At 43.2% G+C, this 22,756-nt stretch overlaps 1 protein-coding gene across 1 annotated transcript; it reads right to left on the bottom strand.

Moving 5' to 3' along the window:
- Positions 1–786: 786 nt before the first annotated feature.
- On the bottom strand, positions 787–21,989 carry rnf38 (ring finger protein 38). The gene is made up of 13 exons (XM_047578542.1): positions 21,851–21,989; positions 20,170–20,876; positions 9,157–9,218; positions 4,464–4,660; positions 4,012–4,381; positions 3,757–3,921; positions 3,303–3,473; positions 2,623–2,808; positions 2,409–2,512; positions 2,204–2,288; positions 1,961–2,082; positions 1,755–1,854; positions 787–1,508 (listed from the first exon to the last, which is right to left on the bottom strand). Exons 2-13 carry the CDS (start codon positions 20,789–20,791, stop codon positions 1,446–1,448), a joined length of 2,247 nt encoding a protein of 748 aa, XP_047434498.1. The 5' UTR covers positions 20,792–20,876; positions 21,851–21,989; the 3' UTR covers positions 787–1,445.
- Between the last annotated feature and the right edge of the window lie 767 nt (positions 21,990–22,756).

The raw sequence follows: 22,756 nt of genomic DNA, 5'->3' as shown, positions 1-22,756 counted from the left end.
AGCTGTGTTAAATAGTGATAAATTAGACCATCTGATCTGTGCCTCATGTGAATATATTTTAGAATGACATGCTGACATAAGCCTTACACAGATAAAGTCATTTTAACGATACAGTGAACAGAAAATAAAAACCGTAGGAAAGTAACAGATGTGTGATGAGAATGCGAGAGCTGACATTTTGTGGCACTGCAGATACTGGAATCTCGAGCTGTGTAGGACACGTCTCTTTCTAATGCATTCACGTTTTATTCTCGTACGCACATCGCTTGTGAAGAAGCGGTTTATTTTGAATGAAAAGAGTGTAGGTCTCAAATCTACATGTTAAAGTGCTGAAGTGTCAAATCCACCAGTGATCACAGTAGATTCAGCCGTGACCTTTTAGGCCTCTTCAAACTTTCTCCCTGTTCATGATGGAGAAAACACCGGATTGCCAATACTTGGAGAACAGTACCAAGATAGATCCAGTAACATTTTCTATAAATCTACATACGTCTCGAAAATACAACTGCAGCCGCTTAATATGGATGGATGGCTCAGCCTAGTGGACATGGTGAGAGGGACAAATAGCATTGATTTGTTGTGTTTAAGTTCGAAAATACTGTACGGCAGAAAATATCAAGAAACCTTAACCATAGCTTTTGTGACACAGAGATTATTATTTTTCTGTCAAAGGATTTTTGGACAAATGTTGGCTGCAAAGGTCTGGAGTCACCGTCAACCTTGGGGAGGCAAATTTAGCAGGTAAATGCACTGTACCACATGAACACATGCACACAGACAACCGTATAAAGAAAATAAAGTATATATTTTTCCACTGTCTCAAAGTCGCTCGCTCTTCGACACACAGTGTACCGTATACATGTTTCACTCCATACAGACTGCTCTGGCACCGAGGAATGCAAGAATCCACAAAGACAAATTAAATTTGACTCTTCAACTGCAATCATAATTCTGTGAATAAGTCTAGTGAAAATGTCAGCTTGCCAAGCTGTGGATGCTTAGTTTCTAACCAGAAGAAAAACAACCAAATTGTTATAATCTTTGGATTGCCACTTTTCCCCAGTGTTTGTTAGTACAACTACATACAAGTCGCACCAGTTTGGAAGGGCTCACAATGACGGGGGGGGGGGGGGGACGATGACACTGTATGTGTGTTTCAAAGGCCATTCATAGTAAGCAGGAACCATAAGCACAAGGCAGAGTAGTGGGGGCGCGATATTCCCAAACAGAAGGCGTATGAAGTCCAGCGATAAAGAGAGCACGAGTCACAGGACGTCTTCCCACCGCTAAATGCTGTTCAGTGTATGTGGGTTAAAGAGTGAAGGATTAAGGAGAACTGGTCCCAGTTGTGTGGAAGGATGTGTAAGCGGAGGCGTACGATAAAGGGAGAGAAGTTCACTGATTGGTTGGTGCATCCAACAGGGAGAGTGGTTGTTGATGTGAGATCACTCAGAGTCCCGCTGGACCTCAGAGGCATCAGCTCGACAGATAGGACAGGTCCGGTTGGCCTGGATGACACAAACAAATAAGGAGAGAAATCAGTATATTTAATACTGATAAACCAAAAACAGCACAACAAAGAAAGTGTTTATAGTATAGAAGGTTACAGGGATTTTAAAATTTTGATCGTAATCACAGCTGTCAAAGGATGCCAACACACAAACACACACAGAGGAATTATTATTAAGATTTGTGGGCTCAGTGGGAAAGAAAATACATTTACACTTATTCACATAAAGAATGTCTTTGCTCACCTTTAGCCACTTGTCTACACATTTGGCATGGAACTCGTGGTTACAGGGCAAAACTCTGAGGAGCTGGCGAGACTCGAAGTCACACATACATACCACGCACCTGGAAGACAAAGGTTGGTAGAATTTACAAACTGGCCTATGGTAACATTTCAAATCTGACATTTAACATCATCAACACCTGAGAAATAGGAGAGAGAGGTACTCACAGTGTTTGCTCAGACTGATGGTTGTTGGGGTTGAACCTGTATGATGGAAGCTGTTCTATATCTGCCTTGGTCAGACCTCTGGGCTTAGCCTCTCCTAGACGCTCTGCCAGGTTTAACAAGGCCTGAAGGGTTCACACAGAAAGACGAGGTTTACAAAAAGTTGCTTTCAAAGAACATCATTGCATCACGATGTTGCGTCATTTGATACCATTAGCTCAATAGAAAGGCAGTGCTTTTTCCTACCTCGTAATTTTCCACCTCTCCATCGTCTACATCCAGCTCTAGACTGATAGCGGGGGCTACATTTGGGGGCACAGGGAGCATTGACCTGTAGGTGGATGAATACAAGGAACATAAAGTTTAACACACTGCATTCATTTTCAATCTGGAGTACTCTCAAAAGGCTTGAAAGACCTGTATACTTTAACATAAGCCTGAAAACACTCACAAGAAGTAAGGCAGGAAGCTGGGGTGGTAGGGAGACGGAGGTACGGCCTGCTGAGAGCGGTAACGCCGACTTGGGAATCGACGAGGCATAAAGTGGGGATAGGGCTGTGAAAGACAGAAGGAAATACATTCATTACATTTAGAGCAAATTAACCATGTCACAGCAGTCGTACATTGTGATGAGACTAAATGTGTAATTTAATTCATATACTTACCACTGTAAAAAGCTCCTGTGACAGGGGATCATGGTGTGAAAGGAACTGGAGTGACGTTGAGGGCTGTAGGGTGGAGGGAGGCTGGTGGTGGTGGTGGTGGTGGTGATGGTGGGCATAGCTGAAGCCTCCACCTACTGAAAGCTGCTCTCCGAGAACGTCAACCTCATTTTCAATTCTCTGTAGAGGCTGATGAGTTGAAAAAAGAAAAACAAGTCTTATAAAGAGCCAGAGATGACGGCCAGCATTCTGTAATGCATTTAGCAAAATCAAGAAAATCAAAAAGAAAATAATACTTCTCTGCCTTTTCTCCCATTTCTATTATATGAATGTTAATGACACGGTGTAGAAGAACCAAAATGAATTGGCTAAATAAATATAATAAACAGATATAATAACCTGAGCATGACATAATTACTATTTTTTGTCAGCGCTTTTTTCTTTTCTAATTATACACTTCTTCAAAAATGAGCTGCAAATTATTTGAAGACCGCAGACACGGCAGCATTATCTGGCTAGAAGTGGCTGTGTTGTGAAGTCTTTGTATAATGTGTTAAAAGCTGCAACTATGCAGACAGTGTAGCCATATGTCCATGTATTGCAACAAATTCAACAACAGAATAATGCAAGTTACGTGTAGATAAATGGTAGATGCATTAGAAAATAACAAATTGTCCACATACCGATCGTGGCTGTTGCGCCTGGAATGGCAGGAACTGTCCAGGTGTGGGGAGGTGGGGTGCGTGGTGAGAGAGGTGAGGTGGAGGAGGAAGCAGGAACTGTGTATCACTGGACAGCAGTGAGGGGAAGGCATATGGCACTGGCAAATGTTGCATTGAACATGCCTGTATCATCTAGAAAAAAGGTGGAAGATAAAGACAGAAATAAGTCAATAAATTTAAAATAAATTTAAAGCGAATGTGCAGAATTCTGCCACAAGGTGGCAGTCTCGCATAGGGAAGCAACTCTACTCCAAGCAGGGAAGTATTCTGACACACATTTTACTCAATTTCCTTATGTGCACTTTTTTCTCTGGTTGAGCCATAATAGAAACTGTACAGTACAAAGTGTGCTTTTTTTATTAAGAATCGAAAGCACACACTCCTAGAAAACTGCGCGCTGCTTTATTCCTCTCACCGGGTGATAATGTTGTCCAGTGCTGAAGACCACACTGCAGGCGGGGACCTGTTGTTGGGAGGAGCATGTGGGAGGAAGATGCTGCCCGCTACACAAAGGCGCTGTGAGACCGTGAGGAGGGACTGGGGTCACTGTGTAGGAGACTGGTACACTCCCCTGCTGCAGCTACAGAGAGAAACCCACCAAAGTTAATGAAACACCTCACACACACATGTGCCTGTTCTCCAGGCAAAAATGCAGCATCTGCAGACGAACCTGTTCGTGTAAGTCGAGGACCATGGCTCCTTGCTGCTGTTGGGTTGCGTGATGCTGTTGCTGATGATGATGGTGGTGGTGATGAGCGGCTGGGTGCAGTAGTCGTGGAGGCAAGGTGGGGGGGTGGAAAGCTCTGGGATCTTCTGAACTCGCGCCTCCGCCACCAGCTGTGGGAGGGTGACCATAGACGCTGGGGGTGTGCGTTGGGTACGTCTGGTGTGCGGAGTGATGCGGGTTGTGGTGGTAGTTTTCATCCTGGAGCCCTGACGGAGACAGGCGAGGAGCGGGGCCTTGGGTGGAGGGGTGGAGATGGGGAGGCATGTGACGGGGAGGCCTTGACAGACGGCCACGTTGGCGCCTCGCTGGCGGGCTATAAAAGCGAAGAGGGAAAGTTTTAGACACAGGGCAACTTCTTGCAGCGAAAGTGTAGAAAAATCGAGACGGCACCATACCTGCGTCTGTGCCGAGCAGGAGTGAGGCATCTCTCCTGGTGGTAGTGTGGGTGGGGCTGTCTCCGACTCTGAGGTCCTGACTCCCAGGGGCGTATGGGGGGAGAAGGGGTGGATGGTGGGGGGGCAGATGAGGTTAGCTGTTCCAAGACAGACTGACTGGACAGCCTCTGGCGCTTTGGACTGGGACTTTCTTCACTCTGCCGAGGGAGGGGGAGAAAGCGGAGGAGAGGGGGAAAAAAAAAAGGAGGAGGGTGAGAGAGGGGATGGGTACTGTGGTTAGTGACCCATAGCGCTCATATCAAATAAATCAATTTCATCCAGCTTTACAGGCTCTCAGGCCTATGAGCTCGACTACTGCATAGGCACTATGTTCCTTTGTGACTCATGGCATTTCCTGTATGATCCAGTGTGTGTGCGTATATGCATTTGTGAAAGAGAGCATATTACACCACCAGCACTCGGGGGCCCTGAGGGTTCAAAGTCACTTCCTCTTGGAGTGAGGAAATGCAAACACAAGGCAAGCACTCACAAGCCCATGTGAGAATTACGAGTACACGCCCTCAACTGGATGGCCCGACGAATACTTTCCCGCGGAGTCAAAAGAACACCGTGACAGACAAAGAACAGTGACGCAGCTCAACATTTAGTCAGCCAGGTTACAACTGACTAAGGAGTTATCATATAGATCGTTATCGACTCATCTGTGAGTCACTTCACTTACTGTCAAAGACTGACTCGTACACTTGGCATGGGGTGAGGCAAGCACACACAGAGAGGCCTGTGTGTCAGATCTTAGTCATCCTCTCTTAGGAGGACCTTTGCCGTACTCTGAAGAACACACATGTTCTTTAAGAGACAGCACACATACAAAAACTCGTTTCAAGATAGCACCTCAACACTTTTGCCCCTTTTACCTACCCGATCCCTGCTCCCATCTCCCCTCTTCGTGGGAGAGACACATTGTTAAAGTGTGATAAAAATGACTCAGCGGCTGTGACTTTTTAAATACACACACACACACACACAGACACACACAGCTCAGCAACCTTGAGAGCAGTGTGATAGCTAACAGGAAACAGCTGGAGAGCAGACTGCAGCAACACACACGGTTATGGAAACGCCTGTAGACATGCGCAAATTCACATTCACACATGGGCAGCTGCCACCGTTTGAGGTCTACAGCCTATAAAGAACAATACCCTCTGAAGCCCTCCAGAGGCAAACGCTGCCGTTTGAACAAGCCAGAACGAAATGTATTTTGGCTGTCGGGCCAAACAGACTGTACACTAAACGCTCACTCGCAGCACTGGATGTGACCCGAGCTTGACCAGTTTACAGGAAAGACAAAACCATAACAACGACTTCGTTTGGTCCTGACCAGAGCGAACTTGATGATAGGATGGCAAGTCTGCCTCAGCCTCTTCCAAAGACATATTATAGCTGACCACATCCTCTCCTGCTGCGTCCACTCCTCAAACTACAGGCTGTTCTCTAATTATTTACGGACTGTCTTTGTCAAGCAGGCCACGATATGTGAGGGCAAATGGATGTGGATGACAGAAACGCTTCCAAATAATAGACACGGTGTACTGAGATAGCTTTCAAGATGATATTTCATTCCTACCAGTCACAGCCTCTACACAGGTTGGTAGAACAAATCTGACATTCAAGGCGGTTCAGTTCATTTAGTTTTATTAAAAAAACAAACAAAACAAAAACTTGTCAAACCAGAGAACTTGAACTGTAGACGCACCGTCTCGTGGCTATTAGTTGAGTGAACTGACCCTAACTATTAAACAGGCAAGACCTCAGTTTAGGCTTTTGAGAAAGGAATACCGTTGTGGTAAGCAAAGTAAGCACTCTAAGAGGATACTTAATGCCTGATTCAAGTGAAATGTTTCCAACAGCATGAGGTCATCCTGCCTTTCATAAACTGTATGAGATTAAAGTCACATTACAATTTCTACAAATAGTTATAAGCAAATTAAACAGAAATACTGTAATGAAATTCACTGTCGTCACATAGACAAAACAAAATGTGAAACAGTATCACTTTGTTCGACAAAAGCAACGCGACAAAGCTTTTCTTATCAATACCAACATAGACACACAGTGCTGGGAGTATGCCTATTAGAGCATGGGATGGAGGGCACCAGTCATCCACTTCCAACCCCACCCCCTCTTCATTCCTCCCCACAACCTTTCTACCAGCCTCGCCCCAACCCCAAAACCCTTGGGACATCTACTCTGCCCATTTTCATATTTAAGCCAGCCTCACCACACATTCTCCCCACCCTCTTCGAAAACCTCTTCCCCTCCCCCCTTCGCCTCCATCAGATAACCCAGACCCCGTTTTTAGTCCCATCTTTCCATTTGTATCTTGTTTTTCCCTTTGCCCGTCTAGACTGTTGGAAACCTTGGGTTTAAATCTGAGGGGACAAGATAGGTTCTTAGATAGCACAAACACACATACAGGCGGTCTTAACACATGCAGACTATTGCCCATTAGTATGAAAGTTTGATGGGCCTGTCTGCCCGGGTTAGTGGGAGGGGAGCACTGTCAGACAAAGGAGTGTGTGTGTCCTCTAGCTATGTACTATAACATGGCCTTATGTACTACTTGCGTTCTTGTTGTTCTGAACGTCAGCTGTGTCCTCGAAAACTAGAAAATATGAGAGGGGAAAAACATGCCAACACACACAGACAAGCAAACACAATGACTCCCAGCGCAGCCTGGAAAAACTGTGAACTGCTCTATATTCTGCAGCGCTGACAGTGTGGAGACTGCACACACATCCTCCCATTCTTCCTCACTGTGTCCATATCCAGTGTGTGCACAGACCAGGCTGGACAGATGTCCCGAAGCAGAAGTACAGACACACCCTTCCACGCTTTATTTCACTATGTCCACATTCGGGGTATGCATGCATCCACTCGCACACACATACACAGTAACTGTGGCCAACAGCTGTTGTGGCTTCCCTGTCATTGCTGAGAACCAAAATAAAGACAGTCCCACAGAGTGCATGCAAATACACACCGGGAACATACAACTGAGAAAAGAAAAAAAAAAAAAAAAAAAAAACTACTCTTTTCCAGCCCTTGAATCTGTTCATGAAAGTGCACACTGAGCAAATGTAGCCATTTGCTTTTACAGATTCATTAATATTTTCAGACATGCTCCCACTAACACTCAAACGCGTCTCCCTCCCCCCACTTATTTTCTTTCCATCAACAAAATTTCAAAGCCCATTTTGTTTCCTCTGCAACTGTTCCTCCCTTCCTTCCCCTCCTTTTGCTTCTCTCACTCCAACCAAGTTCCACAGCTGGAGGTGAAATCATTAGCAATACCCCCTCCCTGTTTGTGGCCTCGCCTCCCTCCCTTCCCTCACTCCCTCCAAGCTTTCACCAACACCTTCCTCAGCATCCTGCCTCCCCTCTTCTCCCGCTTCACTGTTCCACACTTCATCTGCTTACTTTTGCTCATCGTTTACTGAAGTACACTTGTATGCTGCAGAAAATGATCAAAACAATGTATGCAAAAGCGTTAATATTATAATAATGAAAAGGACAAGTTGTAAGTTTTGTGAAGAAAGAATATTTCCACAACTGGCCTAGCCTGGTGTAAGACTGAATTCTGACTGAATATGAGTCTGTTGATAGGTCATTATGGGCCGTGTTCAACTGATGCAGAGAAACACAAATATCTCTGCATGCAATACGATAATCAGAGCCATGTATTATGACGTATAATTTGACAAAGCCTTGACTACTGTTCATTGTTGGTCAGTATAGTGGAATTTAACATTTTGCTTTTCTGACAGCAGCCATATTGTTGCCTTTCAGCTCAGCTGAATGGCAGATCTTTACCTGGAATAATGAATTCCAAAGCGAAGCAACTCCAGACCAAACACGAAAAGTTTGTGGTTGGGAAAACGTCAAGCTGGCTGCCAGGCAGCAACTGGCTATCAGCTGTTTATTCAAAAATATGGTATGTGCCTGCTGCATCCTTTTCACAACATGAAAATAAAAACCAAAACACATGGTGGAATGTCAACACAACTGATAATAAAGATTTTGCTTAAACATGTGCAGCACATTCTCGTTTCTTATAGGCAGGTTATAATTCTGCGTTAAGCTGACGCAGAGGCTACAGCGACAACGCAGAACCAATACAGTCCCCAGCTAGTAGTGCGTATCGGCTTTTGCATTTTTGGCTGCTTCTACGTCTCTGTTTTGGATCAACAAAGACTCAGTAAGGTTAATTGAGGACGTATTTGTATGATTTGATTTGGCTGAAATTTCTGCAAAAGTGTCAGTCGCAGTTGTTGGATGTGAAGTAGGAAGTACACACAAAAATGAACCTGACTGTCAAAAAAGACACAGCCCCGACTAGTGTTTGCGTGGTGTTGTTGTAGAACAAGCCAGGTAGTTTCCTTCAGTTGCCACAGGCTCATGCTGCTATAGATTCTATGAAGTTGCATAGAATTCAACAACAATACTTCAGCTGTGGTTAAACATAAAGCAAAGAGAGCCAATGTTTGCACAGTGTGCTGTGTCTGTGTTTTCTCAAGGTGGTCTTGATGCTATAAATGTCAAAGCAAAAATCTCTAAGGTTTTATCATTGGAAAAAAAAAAGACAGAAGACAAGTTTGTCATTCTCACCCACTTCCTATAAAATGTTGTGGCTTACCTTATCATTCTCCTCTCCGTACGTATGGTCTGGGTGGCAGTGGTAGGGCCCACCGGAGGCTCCTGCACAGAGAAGGAAGTACAGGTCACACACCAAGACACAAGGTACTTTACACATTTCCACATTCTATGTTTCGTAACAGTAACACATCATTTTCACAAATGAACCAACAGGAGTTAGTTTGAAACGCCAAACACACCAGCACTTTAATGTAAAAACTGTAATTCTATAAGTTTCTGATCCCAAAAGATCACAGCAGCTTCCAGAGCGCAGTGAAAAACATAGAGAACAAGCCTTGAGTTGTGGTGTGAAGCGACAGCCTTGAATTTCTGCAGCAGTTCAAATAAGGCACTGAAAATGTTATTTTTGCTTTAACACATTGTCAGACAAATAGTTTTTTTCTCTCTTTCCCACATTTATAGATGAAACAGAACGTGACAGTGAAAAAGGTGCTGTGCGGCTGTATTATTGTTGTATTAGTTATAATTCAATGTTGGTAATGTGTTTACAAAACATGTTGGTAATACCTATTGTTGAAATTGATAGTGGCATTATACCCAGTCATTGCGTGGAGACCCCTGCTTATCTCCATACAGAGCATTTAATCCTTTTGTTGTTATTGTTCTAACGTAACTGGGATTTAATGCACAACTTCAAAAAACAATGACAACATGTTTGTGAGGAAGAGTGTTGACCGTGTGTACAAGTAAAACCCATATGGTATATGCTCTTAGATCAGAGGCAGTCAGTGAAGGTACACACACACACACACACACACACACACACAAAATAAACACAGTAATCCAGGATTAGAGAAGCTTTCTGATGATACCGCCGCTTGCATCACAGCTAAGACTTTTACTCTTTTGTTTTTCCACAATCCTTTCATCTTTTTATTGTCTTTTCTATTTATTCAGGCTTTTGTTTTCCCTTTTTCATGGGCACATCTTTAGTTGGGGACGTCCTCACCACAGATGGTAGCAGCGGTGTTCGCACCAAGGGTAAGCGCTCCCAAGGGCACTCCAGACAAGGCTACCTTTACAATAGAGATGAAGAAGGCTAAACTAGAAGGGAAAAGATGCAAAAAAAAGTATTTTAAAAGAGTATTTTTCACCTTTCGGCTGTTTGTTTGTGGGATTTTTCCTGCTCACAGATTCTCTCTTTGAAGAAAAGCAATGACTGACAACAAAGAAGAGGCAGGGAGAGGAAGGAGAAGGGACAGAAAGAGAGAGGTTTTCTCTACTGAAATTCTCAATCCTTAAAAAACACTTTCCTCTCATACCCCAATCCCTAGAGCAAGCAAAATAAATGGATTGAAAAGGTTGAGGTAAGTAAAGCTTATATTAGTGTAGTGAAAAGCAGCTAAAAGGCTGTTTCCACTGAGATGATTTGGGGGAGAGTACTGGTGAAGCATTCATGGGACCCGCTGGCTGCATAGCGCTCTTCTGTGCAACACTCATTCACTGATCACAATAGGCAAAAATTCAGCTCGCTGCCTGAATATGGTCTCACTTGCACACTGTCAGGATCCTGTAAATTGAGTCAGAGACGAGTCATTCAGTTAGAGTCACTCTATAGAGCCAAACACAGAAGCTACAGATCAGGTTTAAAATGTTTCAATGACATCATGTCCACTGTTGAACTAACAGCCGGCACACAATTCAGTTTCTGCGTTTAAGGGGCTCGAAGAAAGCTGAATGGTGGAAAGGCGGTGTGAATTACAATGTGCACAAAAACATCTCTGCTATATATTTTAGGCAATAATGATACGGACGATCTAATCAATTTTAGGAAATGTGACGTAGATAGTGATGTGAACGATCACCTCATTTCAACAGCAAAGCCAGGCATCAATTAAAGTGTAAACACGGCTGTTTGTGTAGTCTTGGCGTACTTAAAGAGAAGAATGAGAGCTGGACCTTGAGACTGCAGCACAGCTCACGAGGCTTGAAGGCAACAACCTGAACTGGACTGTCTACACGAACACACTGAGGCCCGGGTTGTTTCATTTAGAGCCCAGAAGAACACTGCTGCTCTCGCTAATGGATCTCTAACTTTTGCTGTTTAGGAAGCATGTACAGCGCTGTGTGTTGTTTTTTTTTTTTTTTTATGTGTGTATGCCGTAATAATCTGTAATATCGCTCTCATTTTGTTAGTTGTTTATTTTTCTCCACCCTAGCGTCAGGTTATAAGTAAGATTGTTAAGTAATTTTATTATTATTATTAGTTTATTGAATTGGGACAGTGCACATTAGTCAACATTGATGCGTTAGTCATCAGTGTAAACATGCCGGTCTTAGCACAGATGCTAATTTTCAGCCGTAGTCCCAAGGCAGCTACACAACACAGACAAAGAGACTTTAAAACAACATTCATACAAAAGACAATTACAGAACCCAACACGGACAGACAACGTCATCACAGACAGACAGTATCAGAAGAGACATGGTCCAAGGATCCAGAGAGCAAACATCAGATTAAGAAAACTTTTAGGCTATGTGAGTACACGTCTGGTTAGTTTTTAAGCAGTGTTTGAGATTTTTTTTTGAAAAGTAAGTAGTTGTTGCTGTTCCAGATGTGTGGTGGTAACTTGTTCCAGCTTTGTGTACCTCTTACAGATAACTATTTACAGTCACCTCTAGTTACAGCTCTCATTCTTCGTCCTTCAATGTTTTTTCTCTGGACAAATTCATTCAGAGGTGGAGGGGCAAGAGCATTCAAAACTTTGAAGATGAACCAGGTATCAATAAAGATTTGATAGCTATCAAGATCAAGAATATTAAACCTTTTTAGGATATTACAGTATTGACAGTGAAGAGGTTTCCTGTCTAAGATTTTAACTGCCTTCGTCCGTTCTTGTTAAGATTCGTTTCTGATTTAGTTGGTTAACAGCTGCAAGGACAGAATGTTTCAAAAGGCTGTCGTTACTAATAAACAGACGTTAGTTACTGGACAATTGGCTGCGTGTATTTATTTCCAAATAAATGGGGGGAAAAAATACAGCTGAGTAGGCAGCGTGAAATGTGGCCCGGGACAAATTATGTCTTCGCACAGTTGAAAGAATGCGGTCACATGCGGCAACGACCACCTACAAATGTGGTCAGAGATTAGATCTCTCAAATGTAACCTCAATGCATCCTTGGTGTGTTCACACCTGTACTTTAAGTTGGCCACGAGTAATCGGATGTCAGATGTAAACGCAAAGTTTGAACAAGGCATAAGACTAGTAGCTTAATACAAACCACTCATTCCCTTGTAGACTTCTAGAAAAACGCCGGCAACATATGCACACAGCATGTAGAGTAGATATCAATGTTGTGTATGGTAGTTAAAGAAAAACTGTGAAAAGGATCAAAGATTAAGGGATGGGCGGACAGGATCTTGAATGGTGAGAAGAAGAAAACAAGCTTTGAATGTGTGTACATGGAGAAAACTGTTCTGATAACAACAGATCGCCAAGTTATTTTTGTAACTGTAAAGGTAGAAGAGATGGTTTCTACCATAGAGAGGGAAAGGCAGTCGTCAATAGTCTGCATCATTGTGCAGTTACCAAATATAATAATTAATTGATATATAATTATATTTCTTCTTCTACTATGCAAATCAAATAATATGAAATATTTTGACTTACAATACTAAAGCAAGTGTAAAGGAAGACAGCAAGTGTTCCACCACAATCCAAGAGGTCACAGCGCAAAGTTTGACCAAACAAATACATGCAAGCGAACAAAAAGGAGCTGAACTCAGTGCAGATTTTAAAACCTGCTCTGCTCCGTGTTACATTTATAAAGGTGTGCTATACAAATGTAGAAAGAGGTAACAGCAATCAACACTAGCTTAAGCTTGCCGACCAGACCAAAAAAAAAAACTCTGTTTTCACACTTACACACACCTTCCCAATGGTTCCAGAAAATTGCCATTGACTTCAGTTGTTTGTTCAGGTAAACCAGGATGAAGAGGAAGTGCGAAGGAGAAAAAGGTGGATGACAAGAAGAGGGAAAAGTAAAGGAACAAGAGAGGGGGACAGGACTGGAAGTGCACATGAAAGGGTGAGGGCACTGAAGAGGAAGGGGAGACAGGAGCGGACGTGGAGTGGAGGAAAAAGCATAAGAAGAACGACTGGAGGGAGAGAGCAGTGGAGGGTGAGGGAACAGCCAGAGAGGGAGCAGGGTGGGGGTTGTGGCTTCCCCTCTTGGCTGCTATTGATTTTCTGTACGCCTCAGAGTGCATCAGCTATTTCTATCCATTTCCTCCACCTCTCCCTCCCTTTCTCATCCCTCCCCCCTGCACTCAACTCAGACACCCTCCTTACACATCCTCCTCCTCACACTCTCCATCACTTCATCACCATCCCTCCCAGCTACCGATCTATTTCCCTATCTGCCAGCCTGTCTCTCTCCCATATATTCCTGCTGCTTTATCGCACAGCATCCACATTTCCTTTCCATGCCCTATCGCACCATCTCTGTCCGCGATCTCCATCACCCCCTCTCTCGCAGTCTTTCTCTATTAAACACCCTCTTCCTCTCTCAAGTCAAAACAGAAAAACACAGGAGAGAGCTGTTGAATAGGAAAGGTGGTTGGATAGATAAGGTGAATGATAAGTAACAAGCTTACTTTACAAATCACCAGCTCAGCAGGAACAAAGGGCTAAATTGAAAGAACCCACATTGACTGCTGCTGAAGAACTTTTACCTATTTACATGTACTGAAAATAAAACAAAACAAAACAACCGAACACATGCGTAACACGAACACGCGCCGCTCACATCACCCCGCCCCCTGAACACATGTCACAGCACACTTCACACTTTAGCGCAAAGCAGTCAAGTAACAAGCCGATACCCAGGCTTAAAATAGGTGGGTATATAACGCTTGCCCAGTCATTACCTGCTTCACACGTGCTTGATGTGTGCATATAGAAATTAGAATCATTCTCTCCCACTTCACTGTCCTCCTACATCTCCTTCCTCATTATCTTCTTTTCTGTTCTACTACTGCTGCAGTCCTTGAGGTTGCTCCTAAAACCTTTTCCTCTGAACTCGCAACATACTTGATTGCAAAGTTACTGTTTGAATAGGAAGTCAAAATAGGAACATGCACTGTGAATATGGAAATTAATGTGGACTAATGCAAAAACTTGTGCTGTCCATAAAACCTCTTTTGTGCATCTCTACACATGTTGCACTGCTACATAACAACACGTGGCATTGGAAGCCAAAATACAGACCGTTTTGATGAAGGTACCCTGCGTTTGTTCTCCAGTCACTGCCTGTAAATGACACTTTTATTGAAAGCACATATTAAATAAAAAGTCATAAGTCATATCTTGTCTCGGCTTCACAAAAGAAAAAAAAAAATTTAACTTGAGATTTTCTTTTGGTTTTAGCCTTTCTACCCAAACCATATCTGACATCTACTTGAGCTTGTCATATTTAATTATATGGCTTATGCAAGAAAGACTTGATTGCATTTTTATTTCAAATATAGAATTGCCAATGCAAAATATTTAATTCCCTGTCAACCAAAGAATTAATTTTACTTATCATCATATAAAAATGTGAAGATTGTTTTTCACAATTGACTCAACAGGGAAGTTTCTTCTGTGTTCACTTTTAATATGCTTACGCACCATATTATTATTATTATTATTATTATTATTGTCATCATGATTCTGTGGAGGTTATTTAAAAAAAAAAAAAAAAAAACTAGGGGGGAAAGGATTCAGAAAACAAAAAACCAAAAAAAGCTTTGAACGTAGTGTAAAGTATGCCAAAACTGTCTGGCAGGACTCAAACACACACAAGCAGCTCAAGGGCAATTTCTGCCCCGGTGTAATGCTACCCAGTCCGGTTTCACTGCCAATAACAGCTCCATAGACTATTAGTTTGTAAGAGTGTTCCTTCCAGTTGCATGCAACATATTAATTTATGTGGCATCTACCTTTCACACTGTCAACTTCTCCTCCATCCCTGACAGGAAGAATGTTTTGACAGTGACGTCATTCAGCCTGTGTGCATATGTTTCTGACAGTCCCACTCCCAGCCCACCCAGGCAGCAAGTAAACAAGGCGTGTGCACATACACACCAAGTCGGTATAGAAGTCCACGAAGACACACCAAATACACACAGTGAACTGCTCATTCACACTCCCTGTGCTTTCTCACTCTCCACTCTGACTTCACAACCGCCCTCTCCTCCAGTGAAGGACAGAAACCATCTGAGACGAAAAGTCAGGAGATGAGAAGAAAAGGAAAAGGCAGATGATGCTCAACCTGAGGAAATACACCGCAAATGCCAAATTTCTGAATTACAATTCATTAATTGTTGCTCCGGAATGAAGATACTTGTCGATTGAAGGAGTCAGCGTCACTTTATTTAGATGAGGGAAATTTCTCAACTAAAAAAAGAGAGCTGTGTGTAGTTTCTTAATAAGAAGAGAAGAAGTTTCAAACTACTTTTACTTCATGCAATGCACAAGAAACCAGCATGGGTTGACCTGTGGTATTCGGGTGAAGTTTCAAAAGCGCATGTATATATATATATATAACATAAATTTGTTATAGCACTGTTTTGTAAAACTGTGTGTCCACATTCATTAGTAAATCTAAATAGAAAGCTGCTCTAAAATCTATTCAGACAATCTTCTGTGTATAGTTTGTATCTAGGATAGTTTGTCATTTCTACCATGAATATAAAAATATAATTCCATTAAAAAATATATCGCTCCATCTTGCTGAAGCTCATCTGCATGCACAGTACATTAAAGAGTCCTTGTTTTGGACAAATTATAACTCCACAAAGGCTTGAACCTTCGATGGATGTAGCATATTCTGCCATATGTTGCCAAAGTGATGACTGTTTGGAAACCAAATCTGTGCACGTGTGGACCAAGAGACAAGTGAAGTGTGTTGCAAGTTTTGATACACAAAAGTTTTCTTACAATCCTAGAAATTCTAACAAAGCGCAAAACAAGTCAATTAATTCATATGCAGACTTGAGGTGGGGTACTCAGTCTACGCATATGAGCAGTGAGGTGTGCTGGTTAAAACAGTGGTTTAGTTGAAATGACAAGCAAAGCATAGAATTTCCACAAAAGCAACAGACATTAAAGTACACACACAAGAAACGGAAGAGTTGCCAGCGCCCATGGCTGCTATGACACTTCATACTACGTTGATGGCAGACAGTGCACACGGGTGATACAGAGAACAACACCTTCTGTGCTACCACATCCAGAGGACAGTAAAGCCATAGATTTGCATCCATGACACAACCAAGCCACATCCGGTGCACATCCCAACTTATATTAACAGAGACAGAAGGCGAGAGCCGATGTCAAGAGCAAAAAGCAGCCGTCCCACTCCCATCCTTCTCTTTCTTAACTCACTCAATGTGTATTCCTGCCTTTCTGACACATGCCTTTACCTGCACCCACAAACTTGTTTCTGGTCTCCTCTCCTGTCTCTATGCCTCCACCTGCTCCCAGCTAATAATTCTTCATCTCTCTTTCCAGTCACAGTATCCACACCTCCTCCCAGGTTGCATACTCAAATGCTCTCCGCGAGGCATACTTCTTCCCTGTGCTTTGCCTGCAGCAATACTCATGACATGCAATGTCTCCTTCACAGTGAGCCCTAGTCCATGAAATTTGTTCACATCCTCCTTTTGCCATTACTCCCTGGCCACAGACTAATTAACTCCCCCTTTCCTTCCTCATCCCCTCTCCGTGCCTGACCTTCCTAAAACTCATGCACTGCACTTCCTCGCTGCACTCATATAACTGCCAAATCCCAGCAATGGCTTCTTTTTAAACCACCTTTTCTCTGTGCAGTTTTGAACTCTTCTTGGCCTTTTTCTCTTCACTGTATACCGACCTTTCTTTAGGCTTTTTAGCAACCCGCCATTCTCTCTTCCACTCCCTCTTAGAAGTACTTTTCCCAAACCAGATCAGAGTCCTTTCCATAGATTTGGGGCTAATTTAAGGTCACTCGCCACTATTCGAAAGATCTCCTCTTGCTGACCAAAGTGACTGCTTTGTTGTTTATTTGTAGTGACCGAGTAGCAGGGATCCCCTGCTACTCGGTCAATACAAGTGAATGAGTTTCTCTCCAAACAGGAGGGTGTTGCCTGGGTGACAAGACAAAGAAAAGTTTAAAAAAAAGAGAGTGACAGAGTGCATGTTTTCACTTCTGCAGCAGACAGAAGGATGGAGAGGATAGGAGTGGAGTGGAATGGTAGGGGTAGAGTGACAGGAACGTCTGCCTCTCTGCTGCTTTGGGCAATCCATTAAAACGATCCCTCCATTAGACAAATGTGAGGGAGGAGGCCAAAGAGAATGGACGAGGGGGGCACAGAAAGGGTTGACTGATCCAGAGGGGAGGGAGAAATGAATGGGACTACGAGAGGATGGGCTGCAACAGAGGTGGGTCAGAATCCGGGTAGGATATCAACTGGTACAGAGGACGTTTTTATCCACTTGAACCAACTTGGCAGCAGTTTTAACCACGGGCTCCTCTGCGTTTTCTGTGCTTCTCTTTTGCACCTTGAGTTTCAGTCATTTGAACTGTATACAAGATGAAATGTCAAAACAAGGAAAGAAAAGAGCGTGCGAGACAGATAGTATGAAACAAGCATGAAAGAAAAACGCACAAAAGAGGAAATGGGACCAAAAGAACTGCAACCGACCACAAGGCGAGAGGGAGAAGAGGGATTGGAGGGTACTGGATATCATTATCTTTCATTCCCAACGCAGGTGACCAGAATGAGAAGAATGGATCAAGTATCTCTCCTTCCCTTTCACACTCTCCCAACAAGCTAGACCAATTCTTGCAATGGAAATCAGGTCTAATAAAAAGGTGTGTCACGTTGGGAAAGCTCCAGCTAGCCAGCTGCTTCATTCTTGTAACAGAATATATAGCTATACATTGGTGTCAATGCTTCCCGTTGCTAAGACAATAAGTAAATAGCCCTCTAAAATAAAACAAATACAGTATGATTTAAATAAAACACAACTTGCACGTACTGAGCTACAAAAGGGAGCATAAGTTTTTTGTTTTTTTTAACACTTTTGTTACTCTCGGATTTATCTAATCCTGCTTAAGCAAATACAGCTAAAAACAGGGACAAATACAAATGTGTACATGTGTATTCTTTCCCAATTAATGTTCTTTTATGTGTTGTGCCAGGGAACGACTTGCCAGAGCCTCCTGTTCTGGACCAAAAATAAATAAATAAATAAATTGAAATACAATATTGTCAATACATGCATTGGTTTGATTTTGAGGTATCTTTAAGCTAGCATGTCATAGCCAAGCTACCATGACTAAGTACGGATCGCAGGTCACAGCAAACCGATAAACACTGGTGGTGAATACAACCTCTTTGGTGATGCAATGAGGCACTGCAAGCCAACATATATATTTATATATGCATTTTAATCATTTGCCTGATTTCCTTGCCGTCTCACTTTCTTTCACAAATAGAATCTACATTTTACTGTAACTCAGGTTTAGGAGTCCAAGGTGTCCAGAAGGGAAAGTCTTTATTTGTTTATGTGGGTTCAGTTGGATTTTTTTCTTGCTCTCACATTCCCAGACAGGTAATTCCAGTACTTGTTCACAGCAGTTTTTTGTGCACACACATATGCGGACGCTGTCACCAATGCTACAGGCTTGTGACTGTATGTGGAATCTGGATTGGTAGAAGGCAGATTTATGTTTTAATGCAAATTACTTTCATATCAGTGTGACTGAGCTAACCCAGGATGAAAGTATACACGAATCTCTGAGTGCTTGTCACGTTACCCCAACAAGTAAAAACAGTACTAGTGGTTAGACAACTCTTGGGAAAACGGACCTAAATCCTTCTTCTCATTTAGCTTACATTTTAATTTCAATTCCAAATTTAAATTTATAACACATGTTGAAAAACCATCTCTATATGGATTTATGGGCATTAGCTTTATAGGTCTGCAAAACTGTCACTATTAAATCATTTTCTGAAATACCACTGAAGTCAACTACATAAGTGTTTTCCTAACCTGAGAAGCCTGTTTGGTGTGCTATTGGATTTAGTCAAAGAAAAGTGTTCCTGGTAGCCTCAGCGAATGTGAAATTCTATCTGACACAGAATGTGTCCATGCTGCTTACGAAAACTGCACATTCATTAATAATTAGGCCACAACCAACCTACTCTGTAAAGGATCCAATTTAGTCATTCGGGTGAGCCAAGTCTCTAAATCGCTACATCAATGGAGGATTTACAGTGCTATATTTTTCCTCTGCAAGAGAGAAGCTGGTCTGTATTAGTTTGTGCCATCTCACCATTAACCAACTTGAAATGTTATGCTGTACATGAGCGTTACGTGAGTGACAGGTAAAGCTACTCTCTTTTATTTCTTACTTCTTGTTCACAGCTTCATCTTTGTGGCCCACAGAGTCAACCCCGAAGCTTACGCAGTAATCATTTTTACTCCAAGTACCAATGATTTAAAAAGGATAGGCTATGCCTAGTTTAGACAAAGAGTAGCCTACGCGTTGTAAGGCTCGTTACGTAGCTACATCAACATTTGTAATCGACTAAAAGTAGAGCAGTGTCTTAAGAAACACTGTCTGGTTAACTAACTAAACACGGCAGCTCTGCTGGCTTGAGGCTGTCCCAGTCCACACCACAGACTGCTGTTGTTCATTTACCTACTGCATGTGCTAACTGTGCACCACGTCCACACTACAGCTCCCTGACAAGCACATAAAAACACCCCATCTAATTAGAATACATCAAATGTGTTCACACATGCACAGACACTACAGTCATGCCAACCTCGGGGCTGCTGCCTCCTCCTGCTCTCAGTTTGCTTCTAAAAAGGTACTAAACACCTCGACTTCTATCACTTCAGCGAGGAGCCTGCGTGAAAATAAAAGTCTAATAAAACGCGGGACGCCTCTTCCTCTCTCACTTGAGCGTACACCACCACATACATAGTCGGTGACAATGACAAGTGGGGACATTTACCTGCAGCCGGGATGCGGTGCGCTCCGGGAACCGAAGACAGCCTCTGTATGCCGGGAGAGGCGTTACTTCCCGGAGCTCGCTGCTGGTTCTCCGTGTGGTTGCTGTGAGCTCCAAGTGGTGCGCAACCGGCTCCGTGCTGCTGCTGCTGCTGCTGCTGTGGATGGAGTTGCTGCTGCTGCTGCTGCTGCTGCTGCTGTTGTGGATGGTGATGGTGGTTTGATACCATAACTCCGCTGCCGGTTAGTCCATTGCCATTCCCGACACCGTACTGCTGGTAATATCCAGAGCGAGAACGCGATCGAGTCCTTGGGGGCTCCATGGCCATTTGGTGGGGGTGTAAGGGATGGAAGAGAAAAGAGGAGGACGCGGCCGGGGACTGCGGCGGAGAGCCGTTGGTAGATCCGGGCTGTACAAAGCCCCTCGAGCCGCTTTGGCTGTAACTATAGCCCCCGAGTCCTCTGCCCCCCTGCGCGCCCCCGTACTCTGTTCGCTCCGCCGACTCCGCCGCCCCCGCCTCGTCAAATAAATCAGCCCCTTTAGGGACAGGCTCCGGGGTGGAGGGCAGCCGGGGGAAAACTCTGGGCTCCTGAGTCGTTGGCTGTCCAGCGGCTGCGATTGGCATTTCCTTTCGGGGGATTTCCTCTGTTTCTTTTTTCTGCTTTTTTGTTTTTATCGTTTTTTCCTCTCGTTTCCTCTCACAGAAGATCCTTTAAGAGACAAAAAAAAAAAACAATAAAGTTTAAGAGTTAAACCACGCCGTGGGGCATCCACTGTTAAGACTACGCCTCAAAACATTAATCAACACATGCGGGTTTATTTAGATCAAACACGTGCTGTAATGGTGAGTTAGCTGGGTAACGTTAGTTGACTTCCCTCTAAGTTTGTCACTATTAACCAAACACGGTGATTCACCAAACTGGTTCAACAACTAACGCCACGCAAAGCTGCCTGTTCAAGATGCCATTGTGTGTTTTAGATTAAAAACAGCTACAGGCGTTTTGCCGCCGAAGTAATATAGTGTTTTTAAAGGGACTGGGGCGACATTTGTCTCTCGGTTGGCCAGCATCGTTTACTTGATAACAACCGAGCCGTGGCTCGCTAGCTCACGGGAGGCTATGCTAACGTTAGTGCGCGTAGCCTACCACAGTGTACGCATTATTATCCTTATTCTAAAAGTACAACAACCTTTTTTATCGTACTCGGTCGCTTTCTCCAAGTCGCACTAGTCCACAAAACCGAGTTTAAATCAACTTTACCCACTTTAAACACCATTTAAAGTTGTTTGGCCGGTCTGCGTAATGTCGTTCGCTAGCTTGGCAAGCCGTACGAACCCCTCCTCCTCCACCGAACAACACAGAGAAAAACCTCGCCACCCACGCCTCGAATCCCTTTAAAATGCTTAGTTAATAGTCAGAAAACATACAAAAAATGGATCTGACTAAAAACTAAAGCAATTTCATTCCGCTGGGGTAAGCCAGTAGTGTTTCCCGTCTGTAAAGGGGCGAACAGCAAAGCGCACAGAGAGACAGATCAAAAAAAAAAAAAAAAAAAAAAGTGGTGAAACCTAAAATTACAAAGAAAGAACTACGGCTAAAATGAACACGATCTTAAGAAATGACCCAGGCTCCGAGTCCCCCACGGAAACCCCAGAGTAGAGTATTTTTTTTTAACAACAACTTACCTCCAATGTGCTCTCCTCCACTATACTCCTGACTTGGATCAGTCGATAATATTGTGAGCCCTGCCTGCCTGCCTGCGTGTGAGTGTGCGTGGATGTGAGTGTATGAGCCCCGTGTTCGCCTGGTGTCAGCGTGAAATGTGACAGACCGGACGGCACAAGGCCGGACCAATCGATGCCAGGAAAGAGAACGCATTTGTAGTCGAGTTTTACATAAACAGCTCCCATTCACCCGCAGAGAACAAAACAACGCGACAGACTATTACACATTCGACGTTTTTCTTTTTTCTTTTATTATTCATTTCACTTTAAAGGCGCTACTTTACTGGCAACACGAACCGGTTTTGGATCGGCAATTGATTCGTATACCTTGTTAAATCAGAAGCAGTGGATAGCAGAGAGGCAGGCTAAAAGGGGCTTTAAATTATTTATTTACAAATACCAAGCCTACCCATTGCAGCTGTTTCCTGGAGCCGAAACTTCGCTTTGAAAATAAGTATGAAAATAAGTGTTTGCAAAATTTAAGTAGGATACTAGTTTACAGTAGCGTACACAGATTTCAAAAGAAGCGGAAAATTGAACTAAAACACACGAGCTAAAAAAAAAAAAAATGTTTATTTGGCCTTAATCGTAAATGCATGGCCCTACTATGATTTATATCACCGGGGTACATCAAGTCAAGGAATCTGAGATAAAGTTCTCATTGACAGAAGAGGTTTGCCTCCTTATGAACTTCATAAAATGGTGAAATGTGTTTGAATGTGGTTATTAGTCACAGTCGGTGAAGCTAAGACAACACACTTCTTTGGTAAACATTTAAAGGCTGCCCTGTCAAAGGTTAAGGACAAGGCCCGTATAAAACATCTGTGATTCCGATTAAGTTCTGTGTGTGGCTAGGAGGATGTGATG

The sequence above is a fragment of the Mugil cephalus genome, chromosome 2 (genome assembly GCF_022458985.1).
Source record: "Mugil cephalus isolate CIBA_MC_2020 chromosome 2, CIBA_Mcephalus_1.1, whole genome shotgun sequence".
In the NCBI taxonomy this organism is placed as follows: Eukaryota; Metazoa; Chordata; class Actinopteri; order Mugiliformes; family Mugilidae; genus Mugil; species Mugil cephalus.
Note: the sequence above shows the minus strand (reverse complement) of the source record. Positions and strands in the feature narration are given on the sequence as shown.

What these genes read in the sequence shown, in the direction of transcription:
- rnf38 (XM_047578542.1), bottom strand. Translation starts at nt 20,791, where the DNA reads ATGCCAATCGCAGCCGCTGGACAGCCAACGACTCAGGAGCCCAGAGTT. An exon ending in CTGGACAACATTATCACCCG is followed by an intron (nt 3,474 to 3,756) that starts GTGAGAGGAATA and finishes CCTTTTTTCTAG; the next exon opens with ATGATACAGGCATGTTCAAT. An exon ending in CATCAGTCTGAGCAAACACT is followed by an intron (nt 1,855 to 1,960) that starts GTGAGTACCTCT and finishes TTTGTCTTCCAG; the next exon opens with GTGCGTGGTATGTATGTGTG.